The following is a 19,667-nucleotide window of genomic DNA, read 5'->3' on the forward strand; positions in this document are numbered from 1 at the left end:
TTTACTTAAACGTGACCCACCAAAGCGGTTTGTTACTGTATCCATTTTGTACTTGTTAGTTAGAAATTAAGTTTTTATATTGTTTATTTTCGACATATATTTTGCACAAATTATATTAATGTTGCCTTGAGAATTTGTGGTTTAATTAAAAAATCCTCTCACCTTTATTATCCCTTCTTTTAACTACCATTGATAATAAATTCATTTCATGTAGGACTTTTTAAAAAAATACAACTAACACCAAGTACAATACAATAAGATATAAAACGACTATTTTTGGATAACAGAAATAATCGTCCAATGTAGGAATCTTGCGGAGAGTCGTAACGTCGTGAAGACCACTCTAACCCTAAAACTATAAATATTTTAGGGTAAATAAACCGGGAAAATACAAAACAATATTAAAATGCATAACATGTCTTTATTTTGAAAACATAAGATCCATTCATATAACATTCGAGTATACTATAGAACAATACAAAAACCGTTCTCATACAATAAACTTCAATAATATGCGTTTGTTCTGTAAACATAGAGTACTTACACGATACACTTATACTAAAAGCGGGCGGAACACCATTGACAATAGCACAATATAAGGCAGACCATATTTTTACTTAATATTCCTTAGACTTAGGCCATAGAAACATTACAAAGAATGTAAAACAAATCATCAAAGAATTACGACATTTTAATTTAGTACTAACTTTTCCTCGCGACTTTGTTCGCATGAAAATATTTCGCGGTGTAAATAATCTTGTGTTATAACAACTGTTTACCAAATATAATCTTTTTTTTTTTTTTTTTTTTATCTTTATTTGACAAAGGGGCTGGTTCAAACATGAACATGTAACCCCTATAATAACAATCATATAAACTATACAACTCTAAAATAATTACAATAGCGATAAGGCCGCCATTTGTCCTATTATTTAATTCTATTTTGTTTTTATTCAAGTGTTTTTCTTTTTTTCTTTTTATTTGTTTTAGTTGTTTTTATTCAGTAGGTACAATAAGTAGTTTTTCATTCATTGATTATTACCAACATAACTTAATATGTAATTCTTCTGTCAACTGTTTTCTTATACAATTTATACAGAGCATAAGCCCCCACAGATACAGGGAAGGACAGCATAGTGTTGCACCACCCAACACCAAGGGGGTTCACTCTCTGCCTAATTTCATCTCTGTAGACCTCGCTCCGAATACATTCCACCAAAATGTGATATACATCCTCCACAACACCGCATTCCACACAGTTTGGAGAACTCTCTTTGCCCATCATGTGCCCGAACTTATTTAATGGAACATGTCCAGAGCGAAGCCTACAACCAATTACAACAGTTTGCCGTTCCACATTGCAGTCTTCGAACCACAACTTACGAGGTAGGGTAGGCTGAATAGTCTTGTACCATACACCTTTTGACAGCGACCTTTTGTCAAAGTGTTCAGTCCACATATCAGTACAATACCGCCTGACGTAACTTAACAAGGTGGAATGATATGGCACAAACTGACTATTCAAGCCATCTACTACAGCTTCTTTTGCTAGTCGGTCCACTGCTTCGTTGCCTCGGATACCAATGTGGGACGGCACCCACTGCAATTTTACAAGTATACCCTTACTATACAGTTCATGCAATAAGCCTAAAATGGAATATGCTAATGGAATGCCTCTTGCCATTAACGTACATCGGTTCAAATGTTCTAAAGCACTTTTGGAATCTGTTAATATGACAAATTTATTACAATTACTTATTGACTTAGTGTATGACAGTGCCTCTGCAATTGAAATGAGTTCTGTATGCATTATAGAAATGTCAGCAGATTGAATACATAGCTTAATACTATCCCCCGTCTGCGCGTCCAGAAAGGCCGCACCTATGCCTTGGCTATCTATTGAGCCGTCTGTAAAAATTTTGTAGAACCCAGAATATTTGTGACTAATGAATTTATTGCACAGTAAAAGTATGTCTTCAGTTTGAAGTTGCCGTTTAGGTTTATTCAAATCTTGTATATGCGTGTTTATAAATATATTTGTATTAATATTAGTCATCCAAGTTCTTAGCCTAAACATTTCAAGTTGATTGGTTGAGTGTACAGGAAGATTCTTAAAATGTTCAAAAACTATTACTAATAGTGGCTTCTTTTTACGTCGCCAGTAAACATTTTGACATAGTGTAATTAAGTTTTCCAAAACGGATATTAGACCCTTGTCATCAAAAGACCTTAACTTTAAAATAAATTTACCCGCCAGATAAATACGACGAATAAATAATGGCGGTAATAACAACTCTGCTTCCATGACGTGTATTGGCGTACTCTTTATGAAACCACCTATAATACGCATGTATTGATTCTGTACTTTATCCAATTTCGCGCTATGTGTATTACTACTATTGTCATAAAGAAAACTTGAGTAATCTATGCGACTTCGAACTAAGGATATGTAAAGACTTCTTAAATGTGTAGGGTGAACTCCCCACTTAGGACCAGTTAATATTTTAAATACATTTATAAATTTTAACGCTTTTATTTTAATTTCATTTATATTTTTCGTCCATCTTAAATTTTGATCTAGCCAAACACCTAAATATTTAACAAACGGTACGCACTGTAGGGAAACTTCATTGATATGTAAATTAACATCGTGACTATTATAACCTGTCTTAAATATACATACTTTACTCTTATTAGGTGAAATTTCTAAGCCTATATTTAAAAGAAGTTGATGGAAGATATTCAGCGAACTTTGTAATTTGGTAACACATGTAGAAAGAGTTGGTCCAGTATGATACAAAACAAAATCATCGGCATATTGTAATATAGAAGTGTCCTTCTCAATAGTTTTACATATCTCTACTGTCGCTACATTAAATAATAAGGGAGACAGGGGATCACCCTGAGCTAGGCCACGTCCAGTTGTTCTATAGATATAACCATTTTGTGTTCGTATTCTCAAATTTCTTTGTTTTAGGAAATTCCATAAATATTGACCTATTTTTGGTCCAATTTGTAAATTATGTAAAGTATTCATAAGTATTTTGATATCTACATTATTATAAGCATTGTCTAAATCAATGAAGCAACCAACTGTAGGCATTCTTTCCGAGAACCCCCTCTGAATCTGTGACACAAGACTACTCAATCCCTCAAGACAGCCCCTCGTCTTTCTAAAACCTATTGTATTGGCAGAGAAAATCCTCCTTTTTTCTAAAAACCATTCCATTCTTTTGCCAATTATTAAATGGAAGACTTTACAGAGACAGCACATCAAAGATATGGGTCTTAGGGACGAAATATCATTGGGGTCTCTTCCGGGTTTAGGGATTGCAATAATCTTAATATTACGCCACTGATGTGGAACAAGGCTGGTAGAATAAATCTTATTATAGATATCTAACAACAACATTTTACCATTGACAGGCAGATGTTTGATCATGGAGTATGAGATATCATCGCATCCAGGAGATGTATCCTTTGATTTAATACATTTTTCTAGCTCTTGAATGGAGATACTCATCTCTAGTTCTTGGTTGGGAATGGAAAAAATAGGCTGACTAGGTGTGACGTAGTCCGGAGTCAGGCTGGAGAGTAAATTACTCGCTCTCGTGTCATCTACGTACGATCTGGGTGCCCTATGTCCCTTTAACCATCTCATTTGTCGCCACATATCAGACGCAGATGTCTTTTGGTCAATCCCCGTACAGAACTTGATCCAACTATCCCGTTTCGCTTGGCGAATTAGTTTTTGTGTAATCCTGATTTTATCTTTGTACACTCGGAGATTGTCAGGCGTAGGGTTTCGTCTAAAGTTAGACAATGCTAACCTTCTAACTGCTACTGCTCTAGACAAGTCAGGATTCCAAAACGATTTCGGAGTAAAATTAGAGGTCGGATTTTGTGATATATTAACAATAGGTATGTGAATTTCTGCAGCTAAATTAATGTAATCTAAAAAAATATCATATGCTGCTTGAGGATCTTCGGGGAGTTCTAACCCTGAAAACATATCCTCGAGACAACGTTTATATGAATTCCAATCAGCTTTTTTGAGATTTCTTTTACTATCCAATTGTTTATTCATCATGCATTCAGTTGACATTTTGACTACTAAATGATCGCTTCCTAAAGACTCCTGTAATACCGTCCAATTAAAATTTAATGCAATATCCGCAGTTACTAAAGATATATCCGGAGAAGACTCCTGCAAAACATTGTTGACTAACCTTACGCGAGTGTTACTACCAGTGTTAAGAACAACATAGTTATTATCTACCACAGCGTCTAATATTTGTACTCCCCTACTATCGATTCTATTAGACCAGTTGCTATGGTGAGCGTTGTAGTCACCGAGTATCATGCTCTTGCTACTGAATGCAGACAGAAGCCCGTCCCAATCTACCTGACTAGTACGAACAGTCGGAGGACAATATACAGCCATAATATTTTCTAGGATGGGGAAGTTATATATTTTCACATGAATAATTTCTATACCTGAATTAGGAATGAAAACGTTTCCAATTTGTGCTTTTAAGGACTTATGAATAACTATCGCTACACCGCCATATGAGTCAGCTCTATCTCGTCGAAATATATTAAAATTACTAATATTTAATGGACTGTCAGGCTCCAACCAAGTCTCTGAAATAACAGCGATATGTATTTTATTAAGATGAAGTAAGTGTATAAATGAAGGTAACTTCGGCCTAAGGCTTTGGGCATTCCACTGCATTATGTTCAAAGTAATAATTTGTTCATTTGCCATTGAAAAGGCTCATAATTAAATTTAACACCGGCGCATCAGATACATTTACAACTATCAACGATAATAACCACTGTACGATATTCTTACAACACTTCTTAATTTTAACTATAAGCGAGTAATTTTTAAAAAATATGATTTCTTTTAAACGCTTTAACAAATCTTGAAAGTTCTTAATAGGTAGGTCTTCATTATTTTCTTCTGTCCTGTTCTGTTCATTATTTGTTTCTGTTTGTTCCTCCTCCATATCAAATATCTCCTCTGTATCTGTGTCTTCCTTAAATAAACTACTCCATGTTTTATTTCTACGTCTCTGTTTTGTTGGTCTTTTCTTTAGAATACTTTTGATATTGTCTCGCTCGTGTGTTGTAGACGGTGTAACTATCTCCGGCGTAGCTATGATCGAAGTACTTGTAATATTTTTAGTTACATTTGTAGGGAATCTTTCAGCTGAATGAGAGCGAATGGTGCCTGGCTTTCCGGAATCATTTAAAATGTTTAATGCTTTCTTATAAGTACAGTTCCTGTCTGACATAATCTCTCTCAGTCTTTTTTCCTTTTGGAACATAGGACACGTTTTCGAGAGAGCCATATGACCTCCTGAGCAGTTTGTACATATAAAATTCTTTGTCTCGCAATTTGCGTGATACCCGCCACACTTCGGGCATATTACCTTGGACGACGGACACGTCTTGAAACTGTGGCCCAACCTCCAGCATCGCGAACATTGCGTCACCGGGAAAATGTAGGGTTCAACCCTGAGTCTTAACGCATCCACGAAAACAAAATCTGGCAGAGAGTTTCCCTTAAAACAAACTCTTATAGCTTCGCTTGGTGTCCAGCCCTCGCTTTGCTTACGGTTAAGACGTTTCACCGATACCAATTCGTACGTATCTGGACAAGTGATGCTCTGGAATATTTTACTCTCGTCCAGATCCATGTCGACGTCTCTTATAACCCCATACGAAAAGTTCACCTCATGGTCGTTGGTAAATCTCCACCCCATCGAAATAAGGGCATCACACTTGCAAAACTTCTCCATATTATCTGCATCTTCGAATTCTAATCGTACACGATACGGATTGAGATATTTAACTCGAAGGATATTGATAATATTTTGATTTTTTAATATGTTCGCAAATGCGAATGATTTCGGCAACTTTTCTTTTGATGAAACAGTAATTTCATATTTAACGACGTCCCTGTTTTCATCCCTACGCCTGGATTTTTTACCTCCTCCCACTACTGTCCATTCCTCATCCGACTCCCTCATTTCCCTACTTCTCTTTCTATTTGTTTGGTCCTCTCCGCCGTCTTCCTCCTGTAGTAATATATAATATTTCTCCCCTATTGCCGGTGATTTAACTTCGTCCTCTGTATTGATTTCATTGTCATTCATCATAAACGCAATTACTTAAAACACAATGTAACTTGTAAACAAGTCGGTCGGCCGCACACCTGGCGCAGGTAGCCGACCCGACCGCCCGCGAGAACAATGCACTTCCAAGAAGCGCTATTCAATAATAACTTATTAGATGAACTTAATAAACAACCTTTCCGTACGCGTACCGATACGAGACTGACCAAATATAATCTTAGTCCGTTTAGTCGTTTTTGCGACCATAAATTACAAAAGCATACTTGTAAACTTTCAAATTTTTAATATAATTAGCTTATGTTTACAACTTTTTCCATGTAGATTTTGTGCTATAAAAGTTGCCTATATATTTGTGTGCTTATCACTCAAATTACTTTTTTCATGCACATGAAAGTATGTTTACAATCTACATTCTGTTTCTTAGGCCTAACTTTACAGTTTTTCTACACATAAATCTTAAGTATAGTAACGACATTTATAATATACGTTTCATATTACTGGCCTGTTTTAATGTAAATCGAACAAAACCCTGCCGTAGTTTTCTATGTATATTAGGTAAGTAAATAGAATATAAAAATTTCGAATTTATAATTTCCATAAACTAATAATATTTAATTTATAGAAAATAGAACTCCAAAAACAAGATCATTTCAATGAGATCTAAAAACAAAATTTATAAAAAATGCAGAAATGGCACGATAAAATCACTCTGCCCTTTGAAATATCTACTTATTTCATAAAGCAGAAACACTTCAATTAAATTGAAGTTTCTATTCAATGCATAAATCACATCACATAAAACATCAAATATAATATAGATTTTATTACTAATTTATTTGTTTATGTTAATTATAGGCACGTTAAGTATTTGTGGCATCTTTACTGTAGAAGGAACTATGTTCCTAATTATATTAGGCACTTTTACAATGCTATTCTATAAAAAAATATTGTATAAACCAGCCATACTCAACAGACGAAAACTCCTAACAATCATAACATCGGAACAATCCGATCGAAATGATATTTTTTTTTTGTTTTCATATAATGAAACTTAGATTTAACTTAGCCGCCTTTACACACACACTGTGTGTGTAAAGCTGACTATTGTCTTAGAACATACCAGTTGTAGATCATTATGCATGATTTGTTAGACATATCTAGAGTAGGTACTTTTAGGTAGTTTTTTTTATTCTGCTCAATATTGAGTATGGCATGGTCTATTAAAGTAGGCTGGTATGGCAAAGTCTTTATTGTTCATAAGTCACTATTATATTGTACAAATTGTGCCAGTCTATTTAATATAACGTTAAAATTTTAATTATACAATACAAAAAACTATAAAAAAGACATTTCTTATATGACTAGTAATAATAATATGAACCAACTCAAAATAAATTTAATACAAGGACAAATTAAACATTTTCATAAGGAAGCACCATAGACAATTTTTTTAAATATTCTGTAGAAAAAAATAAGTTGTATATCTATTGACTTCTATAATAATAAGTATCTATTCATTTCTTAAATCTAATACGCAATAAACATTCAACAATAAAGAGTAAAATATATCAAAAATTGTTATATCAAAATTGAAAAAAATATATAAAATCATAACACACATCTTTCTCACACAACAGTATAGAATCAAAAGAATATTTAAGACATTTTTTTTTAATTATAGCGCGATTTCCAACATTCAATACTATTACGCCGCCTTTATAAATAGAAATATCATTAAATTTTATGTGATGTTGAAAAGTATTTCTACTATAGACGTCAAAGTTACAAAGACGGCATGATATTTAACAGTGGCTCGTCAAGGGAATACTCTGCATTCAATCATTACATGTTAACTTGATGTAAATAACTAAGTTGTTTTAAAATAGGGTATGAGCACTGAATAATCCTTACCTTTAAGTATATATATAGGGAATCGCGCTATTATACATTACTATACATTATTATATTATATTAATGAGGAACACCTGTTCTATTACTTATTGTACGCATTTTAAACGCTTATAAAAATAAAATAGGAGGTTGTACTTATTTGATAGACATTATTGTGCTTTATGCATCAACATCAAACTGCACTGTGCTTAGTTTTGGTTCTTCTTGATACATGTATACGAATTTATTAGCCGTTTTAACATATCTTATAATAAAGTTGACTGCTTTTAACCAATGCGCAACACAATACACATGCATTTTCAAGTTGAAAGCCGTCCACGTGCACGTGTCTCTAAGTTTATATTGCCAACGTCGCGTGAAAAATCGTTGAGTATTCGGAAATATATTACGATGTGTACGAGTACCGCCGCGAATCGTAAACTTTACATGACTACAAACATAATTTGTGCGAAACTTGCTTTCGTACTCAAGCGACGAACGCGATGCGGCGTGAACGTGTAGTGTGTGTCAACTTTATATTCTTACAGTCGCGACCCTAATTACTGCCTAGGACCCAAGAACTCATGTCACTTTGACAAACAATTTCTTTTGACCATTTTCGTCGCATTTACAAGGTTCAGACCTCCACATCATAATTACTTTAATCACTAAGCACAACACAGTTCAACTTTGACACATTCATACTTGTACCATAGTTAAGTAACGTATAACAAAATGTTCGTATAAGTATAAAAGTTGAGGTAGCTATACGTACAGTTGTGATGATTATTGTTTCTCTTTCTTGTCGCCGTTCACGAACTCTGGGTTGTAAGCAGGGTACGGCGAGGAGGTCTCTGAAGGTGCTTCGTAAGGAGGTTTTTCTGTAATTTATTGTTGTGTAAGTATAATATTGTGAATGTTATTCTTGAAAAGGAACTGGCTAATGCCCGGTTTCTGAGTACATTTAGCGGTTGTTTATCTATTCAATAGCGTTTTTTTTTATATGAGTTTAAACTCTATTGAATAGATAAACTATCGCTAATTGTACCTCAGAAACCGTGAAAGTGCATTAACCCAGACATATTTTGCTAAGTTAATTTTGCTCTGATTTTTTATCATTTTAAAAGCATAATGCCAAATCATTTGCTGTTATAGGTATAATATATTTTTCTTAACAATATAACAAAAATAAATGGATTAGAATTGTAACTTTTGTGCTCTAACAAAGTCCATTCTATTGGACAAAGCTGAAAATATTTCAGCACTACCTACTATCCATCATAATATGTATTATCAATTATTCTTTCTTGAAATTATTTACTTACTGATATCACTGCCCGGAGTTGATGGTTCAGGCGCAGGAGCAGAAGCGGGCGCGGAGGGAGGAGCGTATGGGCTTGTAGGCTGCAACAATAATAAAGAAAATATTCACTAGATATCTACAACACTTTATAAAACGTTATGTTTTATTTTATATTCTACTAGTTGTTACCCGCGACTTATGCGTAATTTTTCCGGGTAAAAAAGTAGCCTATATCCTTTGTCGGGTATCGAAATATCTCCATACCAAATTTCATGCAAATTGATTCAGTAGTTTAGGCGTGATTGAGTAACAGACAGACAGAGTTACTTTCGCATTTATAATATAAGTATGGATTGTATTAACCCTGCAATTGTAAGAACAACAATTTTTTGCTCAATATAGCTACAATATTAATTTCAAACATACGAAAAAATAACTATAAGAATTTACTTACATAAGGTACACTGGCGCCTGGCGGCAATAAAGGAGCCTTAGCAGTATCAGCGCCTGCTGCAGCAAAACCGAAGTTTCCAGGGTAAGGTGGAGCAGCATTATTACCCGGGTAAGGTGGAGCAGCGTTATTACCCGGGTAAGGTGCCGGAGGATTACCCCCCGGATACGGAGCAGCATTACCCCCAGGGTACGGCGGGATGGGACTAGGACTACGCCCCGGATAACCGGGCTGGGGTAATTTACCCGGCGGGTAAGGAGAATTCGTTGGGTAAGGTGTATTAGAAGGGTAAGGCGTGTTATTAGGGTAACCAGGACTAGAATTCGGGTAAGGTGTTACATTAGGGAACGGCTGGTTTCCAGGGTATGGGGTAACATTCGGAGCTGGGTAAGGGGAAGTCTGAGGGTAAGGTTGGTTGATGATCGGTTGTGGTGGGTAAAAGTTGCCAGATTGTACGTTCTGTGCTTGCACTGGCTGCGGTAGTTGGTCTTGCAATGGGTTCTGCACGTTATCTTGGAAGCCCACTAGCGGGATGGTACCGAATATGATCGGGTGTGATTCATCATCGTCTGTGTGACACCCGCTTGTTTCTGTTGATACCTGTAAAAATAAAAATACTATCCACTTTGTTCTAAAATACTTTAACGCGTATACGATGTGTTTTTCAAAACCTTATGCCCCATTAATGCAATCAGTCCCATATATTAGAGCTGAGTCTATTGCGATAGATATATCGTTCTCGCTACCAAACTTCGAGCTAATATTGATAACAATAATAGCAACAGAAGTTGGTAAATCCCACTTTACCTGCGGACATCAGGACCGACAATAATTAAAATTTTAAATCTATACTAATATTATAAAGTTGAAGAGTTTGTTTATTTGTTTGAACACGCTAATCTCAGGATCTACTGGTCCGATTTGAAAAAATCTTTATTTTTTATCACACGTAGCACGTAGCAACGAAAAATGTTACAAAACCGGGTAAAATTATGACCCATTCTCTCTTATGTGTCGCAAGCGAAGTTGCGCGGATCAACTAGTGAAACAATATTTGTAACGGATAAATTACCTTCAAATGATAATCAATATTGATAAACCGGCACCCATTAAGGTTGTACACGTCCAGAGCTGGTACTTCCATCTCCACGGTCCAGTTGCGCGTGGTACCGCCCGCTATGGGGCCCTTAGTAATGTGCGCTATTGTCTCGTGCTCGTTCTTAGTGCCGGGAGAGGAGGTCGCTTCGAAGTTTATATCCTGGAAATAAATAGCCTATTAAGAAAGTGATCTATGACTACTATAGACAATTTCATCATTTCATCTAAGTACTACATGTTACCAACAACATAAGTGATAGACAAAAAACAATATTACCAACTATTAAGTATTATCTATGTGTATTTACATTGTCATTAAATTATATTATTTAAAAAAACGATAAAAATCAGAAGCAATCAATTAATTTTATGGTACAACAAACACGCGAGTATAAATTTTTAAGGTACTGCAACACTAGGACTCATCAAATTAATGTTTATATCTCCTGAAAGCCATACATATATGTATTTCAACGAACAAGTCTGTCAATTTTTATACGAGGTCAAGGTTAAAATTCAGAGCAGATGTGGCAAAAATGGCGTCATTCTGTTTGTACTGTAATAATGACATAACATGCGTGAAATAAGAAATATTTAAAAGCGCTGCTGATTTGTACGATATTTTACTGAAAACTTTCAAAGATTTAAACAGATACTCTACCTTTTTAAGAGCGAACTTAAGTTCACTGATCTCCACGCTGCTGTGGTTGAGGACGCTGACTTCCATGGGTATGACCTGTCCGGGGCAGTAGCCGGTCACGGGCAACTTCACCCTGATCTCTGACGAGCCAGCGCTGATGCACCAGCAGCAGTATGTGTTGACCAGCTCGAATTCTACCGGTTGCTGGAAAAAGAGTCTTATTAAACGACTGGACTGAAACACGAGTGGTATAAGATGGCACCTCCCACTTAAGTGGTTGACAGTTCGAACCCGAGGGAACACACCAATGTCCTTCCGAAGTTATGTGTGCTGTTCTATGGGTGAAGGAAAACATCGTATGCCTGAGAATTCATTAGAATAGTTCTTAACAATTCAAAGTTCCCAGCCCGCTCTTGGCCAGCGAGCTCAAGGCCTAAACCATCCCTCATTACGGGAGGAGACCCTTGCCCAGTGTGGGGCATTGGCAGGTTAAATTCTTAAAATGCTTTTTTTTAAAGGGTATAAATATTTACATCGTCTTGTTTTTGGTAGTCGTGACTCGTAGCTAAACAATTTAAATAACTTGTCAACTTTTTTCTAGGTAATAGAACAATAGTCAATAGAGGGATATATTTATTTATTAGTTGATTCAACATCCTGTCCGATAACATTGAATCCACTATAGATATCACAGAACAGCTTTTCAACAACAGTGCTCATTACTAATCCGTAAGTAGGTGTAAGCGAAATGCAAAGAATAGGCATCATCATTGCTATGTTTTCAAGAAACTCAAAATTCAAAATATCCTTTATTTGTAAGCTTCATACAAAGTATTTGAAATAGACCTATATTGTATTTTTTGCCTGTTTCGAAAATGCTACTTGCTCGTGAGAAGAAACCGACATTAACGGGTTCAATTTATAATGAATTAAACTTATTGGAAACGATACTGGTCAACTGATTACTTTTGCTAAAGTTTGTAGATTTTTACAATCGCAAAAAACGCCTAAATGTACGCCCAAGTTGTCTAGCAAATAAAACTCAAGGCCGTAAGCCGGCGCTAGCTACAATAAAATATATAATGGCATCGAGAGTCACATATTAACTAGGTATCTACGCATTGTACGCAACAATGTGCCGACTGAAGCGTGCAGATGAATCACAATTTGTATCGCGATTACATTATTATTGTATTGGTTTCCTATATTTATATGAAGCTTCTATACTTTTTAAGTACATATGTATTACACAGCTAGAAATACTTATTTCCAAATAGTATTTTAGTGTTACAAACTCCTCCCTTGTTTAAAACATATCCTTTAAAAGGCTGAATCATTTCTTTGACACGAAAAAAACATTAATGTTTCTAATTAGCTAATGATTTTCTTCCGAAAAGTTTGCAAACTAATCTTAAATGGATTCGGAAACAGGTGCCAGTTCTATCATCTTTATATTCGTATTTACATAAGCCGCGACAGTTTAACACATTTATCACGATAATGCTGCACCTAAATTATCTGTAGCACTATTAAAAGAAAACAGTTTTTTTACGCGGCTATTTCAGTAGCCTACGATATTTTGCAAATACTAATAACCGTGGCAGACTTTGATTATTGCTTCACCAGTGCAGTATAGAAATGTTGAACTCAGATAAGAGAAAATTTAAGATCCCTATATCTACCTACTTTTGTTAATCCAATAGTGAATACCCCGCACGTAAGGTTAAAAATGTGGCTAAAAACCACTCAAGAAATATCAAGAAACGATCTGTATTTTAGATTTAGATAAAGCACGAGTGCATGATCTTACAGAAAAAAATAATATTCTGCTAGATACAAAAGAAAATTAACGATTAAATAATAAGTAGGTGAACCGTCGTGGTTTTTGGCAAGCTCAGTATAACAAGGCCGACCAGTCAACTCAAGCGGCACTCGTTTACGAATATTGATATCTTCTGCTGGTGGCTTCATTGCGTTGAATGAGTACTAGGTTATTGTATTTTTACGAGCACAATACACCCGGAATAAATAGAACATTTGTACTTTTATTATACAGGAATATAATGAGATACTTTGCTTTTTATATAAAAGCTCTTTAAGATCGTGTTATCTATGGAGATTACCCTAATGAAATAAACAGATTTTTATATTTACTAAGTTTTTTTCTTTAAAAATAATATCAATACCGGCCGCTGTGGCCCAGTGCTTGAGATTGCCACCACGCTACTACCAATGCGTCGGGAGATCTTTAGTTCGAGTGGGGCATAGAAACAAGCAAATTTAAAAAAATGCTAAAAAATATATAATCTATTTTGGATCCCTTAGCAATCATAATTGTTAATATTTGACATAAATAAATAGGTAAACGAAATATAAATCACTTACCCTACAAATAGGATTTTGATTCAGATCCAGTGGTGCATGCACTCTAATAGCGGCCAACTTCTCCTTGTTAGAGGAGAACATCCCCGAAGTGATCATGACAGCCTTGACCCTGTACCTGACGTGCCCGTAAGTACCTTCAAATGAAGACGGACAGTGCGACGGGATCTGACTTTCGAATCTGAACTCATGCTGGCCCGTTTGTAAGTGGTGTTCACCTGAAACATAATCAGTTGCTGAAATATTGTGGATAAATTTCTGCCGATCAAGGCATAATAAATTAATAATATAGTTTTAATTATAATATTTATTAAGTTTATCTGCAAGACTTGAACAAGGGTGGCACTAAAACGGTGAGGGCTGGCGAGAAAGGGAGGGGATTTATGCCCTGTAGTAGATAGAAAAAGAGGCCGTTTAGTATTGATGGTATGTTTCTCACGTTTACATATAAGAAAAAATAGTTAAATCATAGAGAGCTTTGATTTTTTTCATTGTTTTGATTAAACACATTTTATAGACCAGCCAACGACGAAAGGTGGCTATTAACCTTTTGCTTTACACTTAATGCCTAATAAAACTAACCGTCTCGTAACGATGGCGTCATAAAATCTAGGGAAAACTTTATCTACGAACCTACCCATTAACCGAAACATATCAGTACCAAATTAACCAAATTGAAAGAGTAATTGTAACCAGATATAGGGTAATGGACTTTCAGAATGTTATTTAACGTGTCGAGCGAGTGAGTAACGATGATGTGTGCGGTCATAATTGCTTGTACAATTTAGCTAATTGAGGTAATGAACTGTTGTATCGCGTGACAAACCACAGCAGAGGATTTGAACATGTCCCAGTAGGAATTGTAAACTATGAGTAAATCATTACTTGGTGTAATTTCCTTTAATGTTTTAGCTACTTGTTTTGTAACTTAGCTCTTGTAGGGGAACTCCTTCTTGCGGAAATGATTGGAAAAATTTAGACTACCAAAATAGATGACTACCAAAACTTTTAGCTCTGAAGTAGTAAAGAATTATTAATCGACAACAAAGTTGTGTATATGGATAACGTCACTACACAGTTTAATGTACACGGTATGTATGTATGCTTAGATCTTTAAAATTACGCAACGGATTCTGATGCGGTATTTTATACTTAGATACGGTGATACAGTCAAAGTTTTATGTTAGAAGTTGTAGAAGTTTTTGTGTAAAATAATGTTTGAACCGGGCTAAGCCGGGGCGGACCACTAGTAGGCAATATGGCACACCGTAGAGGTAGAACGACTGCCAGTGATTCAATTTACTCTTTGACGGTTACTGTTAAAGTTAAGAATAATGGTAACAGGTAACCAAGGGTGTTTAAAAGAGTCTCAAGTCTTAACCAGCAATTTGATCGTCGATACGATACACCAACAATGTATTTGTTTCCTTGAAATTACATAATCTGTTTATAACATCGTTACGTGCAAATAATTCAATGTATATTTTCTCACAAACACTCGAGTATGTAAGCAAGTTGTACGAGTTTTTATGATTCATGAGTAGACTTTCCTGGTTCAAGATGGTTCATATATAATTACAGGAAATGTTAACAATAAAACTGTAGTATGTTAGTGAAGATGTTTCGCCGTAAATAGAAAATGTATATTATAATATTATCTTGCCTCTTTGGCGCGGTCGGTAATGTGTCCGACGGCTGATTATGAGAGTTCGGGTTCGATTTCCCGGCTGGGCCAAGTAGGTACTATTGATTTTTTCTAATTTATATTGAATATGGATTATGTTTAAGTGTTGAAACACTAGACTTCCTATTTATTTATTTTTTAATTTAAGAAGTGTAACGCCAGGTTTTACCCGTTCTAGATACGTATTGAAAAACTTATCTACCTAGTAGAATTTGTACAGGTTTTTTCATACATTCATAGTTACTTTCCCTATCGGATAGGTCATACATAAAAAAGACCCAGGTAGATTGTACTTGCGAAAATTGACAATAAATAATTAATATTTATTTACAGAAATTCTTCACGGTACGAGCAGGCGGCCTCTACAATGCAGTTTTCGACAGCATGTTCTTATATTTTTAGTGGTCCTTGGTCGTAATGATACATTGAGCACACACACTTTCGTTTGCTTGACCTACTTCAATCAACGGAATTCATACATTTTAACTTACAGAGCTTTTATTGATTTGCACGGCGTTAACACTGTAGTCATACACACAACTAAGTACAGCGGTAAACTACAGTAAACTTCATCGTATATAACCCGCATTAGATTAGCAAAGAAACCACACCTTTGCTAATCTAATGCGATATGCATGATATACGGGGCAATTTTCTAAACATAGTAGGAAGTTACCAGGGGCGTAGCTACCGCCGTATATGCCGTATCAATTATACGGGGCCCCCCAAGTGTGTAAGGAAAAAGAAGTAATAATAATTATTATATTTTTTATTATTGTTTAATATAATTTTCTTTTGTGAAAAATCTTTACCCCCAAACAATATAAGGGACCCCAAACAATTTTTTATACGGGGTCCCGCCAATGCACGCTACGCCACTGGTAGTTACAATAAAGTCCTATAGTATTTTTTCAAGTCCAATTCTATACTATATAACACGATAACCTTTCGTCGGGGCTATTATAATTTTCTGATAATATCAGTACATCACACATGCCTGGAAATTTTCAATTGAAAAACCCAACGTTCTTTCCAGTACGTAAGGTTTTCTGCCGAGACTATTTGACCTACACACCCATTAGTTACTTACTGATATCGGGTTAATTTTCCAGGCCGAACGAGATATTAGAAAAGAGTCGAAGATAAAATTACTTACTTAGGAGATATAGATAAGACTGCTCTTATTGGGGTTGTACATTTAATACAACTTAAAAGACTTTACTAGGCCTAAGCGCGGGAAAGTTCAGAAAAAAACACAAAAAAAACAGCAAGCGGGAATGTAGTGAGTCTTAAAAACCTCGTATGTGAGCCACATTAGAATCTACGGCATTTTTTATTATGAAATTATCTACTTCACCATATTGGTGACATTATCTATACTAATATTATAAAGCTGAAGAGTTTGTTTGTTTGATTGAACGCGCTAATCTGAAGAACTACTGGTCCGATTTGAAAAATTCTTTCAGTGTTAGATAGTCTATTTATTGCGGAAGGCTAGAGGTTATATAACAGCACGCTACGGCCATTAGGAGCGGAGTAGCAACGAAAAATGTTACAAAAACGGGGAAAATTATGACTCATTCTCTCTTCGGTGACACAAGCGAAGTTGCGCGGGTCAGCTAGTAATTTATAAGAAGTAAAAACTTTGCGATGTAGAACTTACCAGAGGCATCACCAAAGAGATATTGTTTTTCCTTGAAGTACTCCTCAAAGGAGTCATGGCTAACTGTGTAATGGACGTCTCGGTCTCCCTCACGGCGCCTGTGCGACGTCGTCCAGTGCACTTTGCAGAAACCCTTCACACTTACGTATATCCCTGAAAGATACACAAATACATTAATAATAGAACTGAATGCCAACAATTTTATTACTTTTTTTTTACTAAAACCCGTTAGTGTCCCACTGCAGGACAAGGGTCTCCTTCCAAACAAGAGAGGGGTTAGGCTTTGAGTCCTCCACCCTGGCCAAGTGCGCATTGGGGACTTTGCATGCCCTCAATAAATGTATTATACAAATTAGGCATGCAAGGATTTTATTATTATCATTTCTTTTTACTACCCAAACTCTTGTTTTTATATAACAACTTAGTGGTGAATTCAGAGAGATTATTTAAAAATTCAAAGTTCATTGTATGAGCGAAATAGTAAAATATGCAAAGTTGCGAAAAAGTAAAATACAAAGAGGAAAATATAAAAAGTTGCTGTTAACTTTATTGTTGGTGTAACTAGATCTATGTGATCGTTAGCATACTAGATACTTGTAGGATAAATAAAATGGTGTTCGATAAAAATAGTATAGGAAATAATGTAATAAATAATAACTATTATTAAAATAGTTATAGTTATTTATCATGTGATATTATTACAAAATGACTACTATAGTAGAAAAACCTGACAAAAAAATTATTTTACCTTTGCACTTTGTTACATTTTTGATTTTATTACCTACCTTAAAGGAATTTAATGAAATTAAATAATTTATTTAGGTAAACATATAGTACCTATTTTCTTTTACCACCTCTATATCAGAAAGCTTTTCAAAATTAAACAGCTCCTCCCAAACAAACTGGATTACATTTTTACAACTGATATTTACACAAGTTTTTTTTCGTTTCATCTACAGTATGCCTGATAAACAGAACAAAACATTTTTATCTACATGCAGATACATAATGCATTCATTCAAGTAACCTTGGTCACACTCAGAACAGACATAACATACCATTGAAAATTCTCTTTGCTTGTTTTTGTAACAAAATATTACCTGAACAAGATTTAAGATAAGGACTTGTGCAAATGACTTTAAAATATGCAGCTATTGGGCAGTTTACTAATGAACTTTGATAAGATAAGCAATTTTACAGAACTGTTATTCAGTTAAGTGATACTCATATTTATTTTTGAGTAATTATATTTAATGATAGTTTTTAATTAAGAATTTATAGTATCAAATCAGCATACTAGTGAATTATTAGTTAAAGTGAAAATTAAATAAAGGTCCATAACTCAATTTCATTTCAATGATGGGTTATTGAAAGTGGCCATTCATAATTTCAAAATGTCTTTAAAAGAAATGTGGATGTAAACACTACTGCCTATCACTTAAACAGAAAAAATGTCTGAAGTTACAAAACATTGCTTTGGAATAGTAAACCATAGAGACTGTGCAATTTTAAGACACAGATTAACACAATGAACATTAATCTTGCAGCCAAGGCCAAACCAGTATTGCTAATGGCTCAAGGAAATTAAAAAAAAAACAACATACATGGACATAACAGCTATTATCTAATCAGCCAAGCTTAATAAAAAGTTTAACTTTGTGTTGTTTTTTTTTCTTTTGGCTGCACAGCTTTATGCTTTTGTTTACTTCACATTTTTATTGTTTATTAATTTTTTTGGGCCACAGATATTAGACAGACAACTTAAGAAACCTGTTTTGAATGTAATAATATGTAGAAACCGGCTCAAATTATTATTTGTAGCCCTAAATAAATATATAATTTATGAACTATAAACACATTATCTGATTGAAGGTAATCTAACTTAATAGTGTGGTGGTTATAATTAATCCCATTAGATGAATTTGCATTTTTTTTATAATTTTGTGCACATAACCAATTTAAATAACATTATGGGTAAATAATATTTTGTAATTAACAACAAAATCAAACTTATTTACACATTCTGAAGAGAATTTTAGAAACGCATGTTTTTAAACACACATAAAGTATGTGTGAGGACGGCAATAAAACTTCGTAGCTTCCGAAACAACAGACAAAATTTAGGCGTACTTATTAGCATAATACTAGAACGCTAGGCGCTAGACTGGGTGTATTTTTAAAACCAGCGCCTCTTACCGTGAATTGTTTTCGGTTTTGTTTGTTCAAACACGATCCGGCCAAAAACTGTTTGACCGGCATAATAAGCACCATTATCACTGTCCAATATTATACGACCCTCATCGAAACCCATTTTAAAAATAAATTACTATCTAAGATCTACACGGCACTCACGACACTCCACTCCTCCCAAAACAAATTGACAGTGACATTGACAGAGTTGGAATTCGCCGGT

General features: G+C 34.9%; 1 protein-coding gene across 2 annotated transcripts; it reads right to left on the bottom strand.

Annotated features, from left to right (window-relative positions):
- Window positions 1–1,459: 1,459 nt before the first annotated feature.
- LOC142978898 (arrestin domain-containing protein 17-like) lies at window positions 1,460–19,648 on the bottom strand. Of its 2 annotated transcripts, XM_076123506.1 has the most exons (9): window positions 19,451–19,648; window positions 17,255–17,407; window positions 13,911–14,125; window positions 11,547–11,729; window positions 10,860–11,045; window positions 9,791–10,387; window positions 9,359–9,437; window positions 8,809–8,914; window positions 1,460–1,600 (listed from the first exon to the last, which is right to left on the bottom strand). In XM_076123506.1, the coding sequence occupies exons 1-8, from the start codon at window positions 19,563–19,565 to the stop codon at window positions 8,820–8,822; spliced, it is 1,623 nt and encodes a 540-aa protein (XP_075979621.1). In that variant the 5' UTR covers window positions 19,566–19,648; the 3' UTR covers window positions 1,460–1,600; window positions 8,809–8,819. The 2 variants fall into 2 exon arrangements, with proteins under 2 accessions (XP_075979621.1, XP_075979620.1); XM_076123505.1 differs by lacking the exon at window positions 1,460–1,600 and having other exon boundaries at window positions 7,525–8,914.
- Between the last annotated feature and the right edge of the window lie 19 nt (window positions 19,649–19,667).

This window comes from Anticarsia gemmatalis, chromosome 15 (assembly GCF_050436995.1).
Source record: "Anticarsia gemmatalis isolate Benzon Research Colony breed Stoneville strain chromosome 15, ilAntGemm2 primary, whole genome shotgun sequence".
Classification (NCBI taxonomy): Eukaryota; Metazoa; Arthropoda; class Insecta; order Lepidoptera; family Erebidae; genus Anticarsia; species Anticarsia gemmatalis.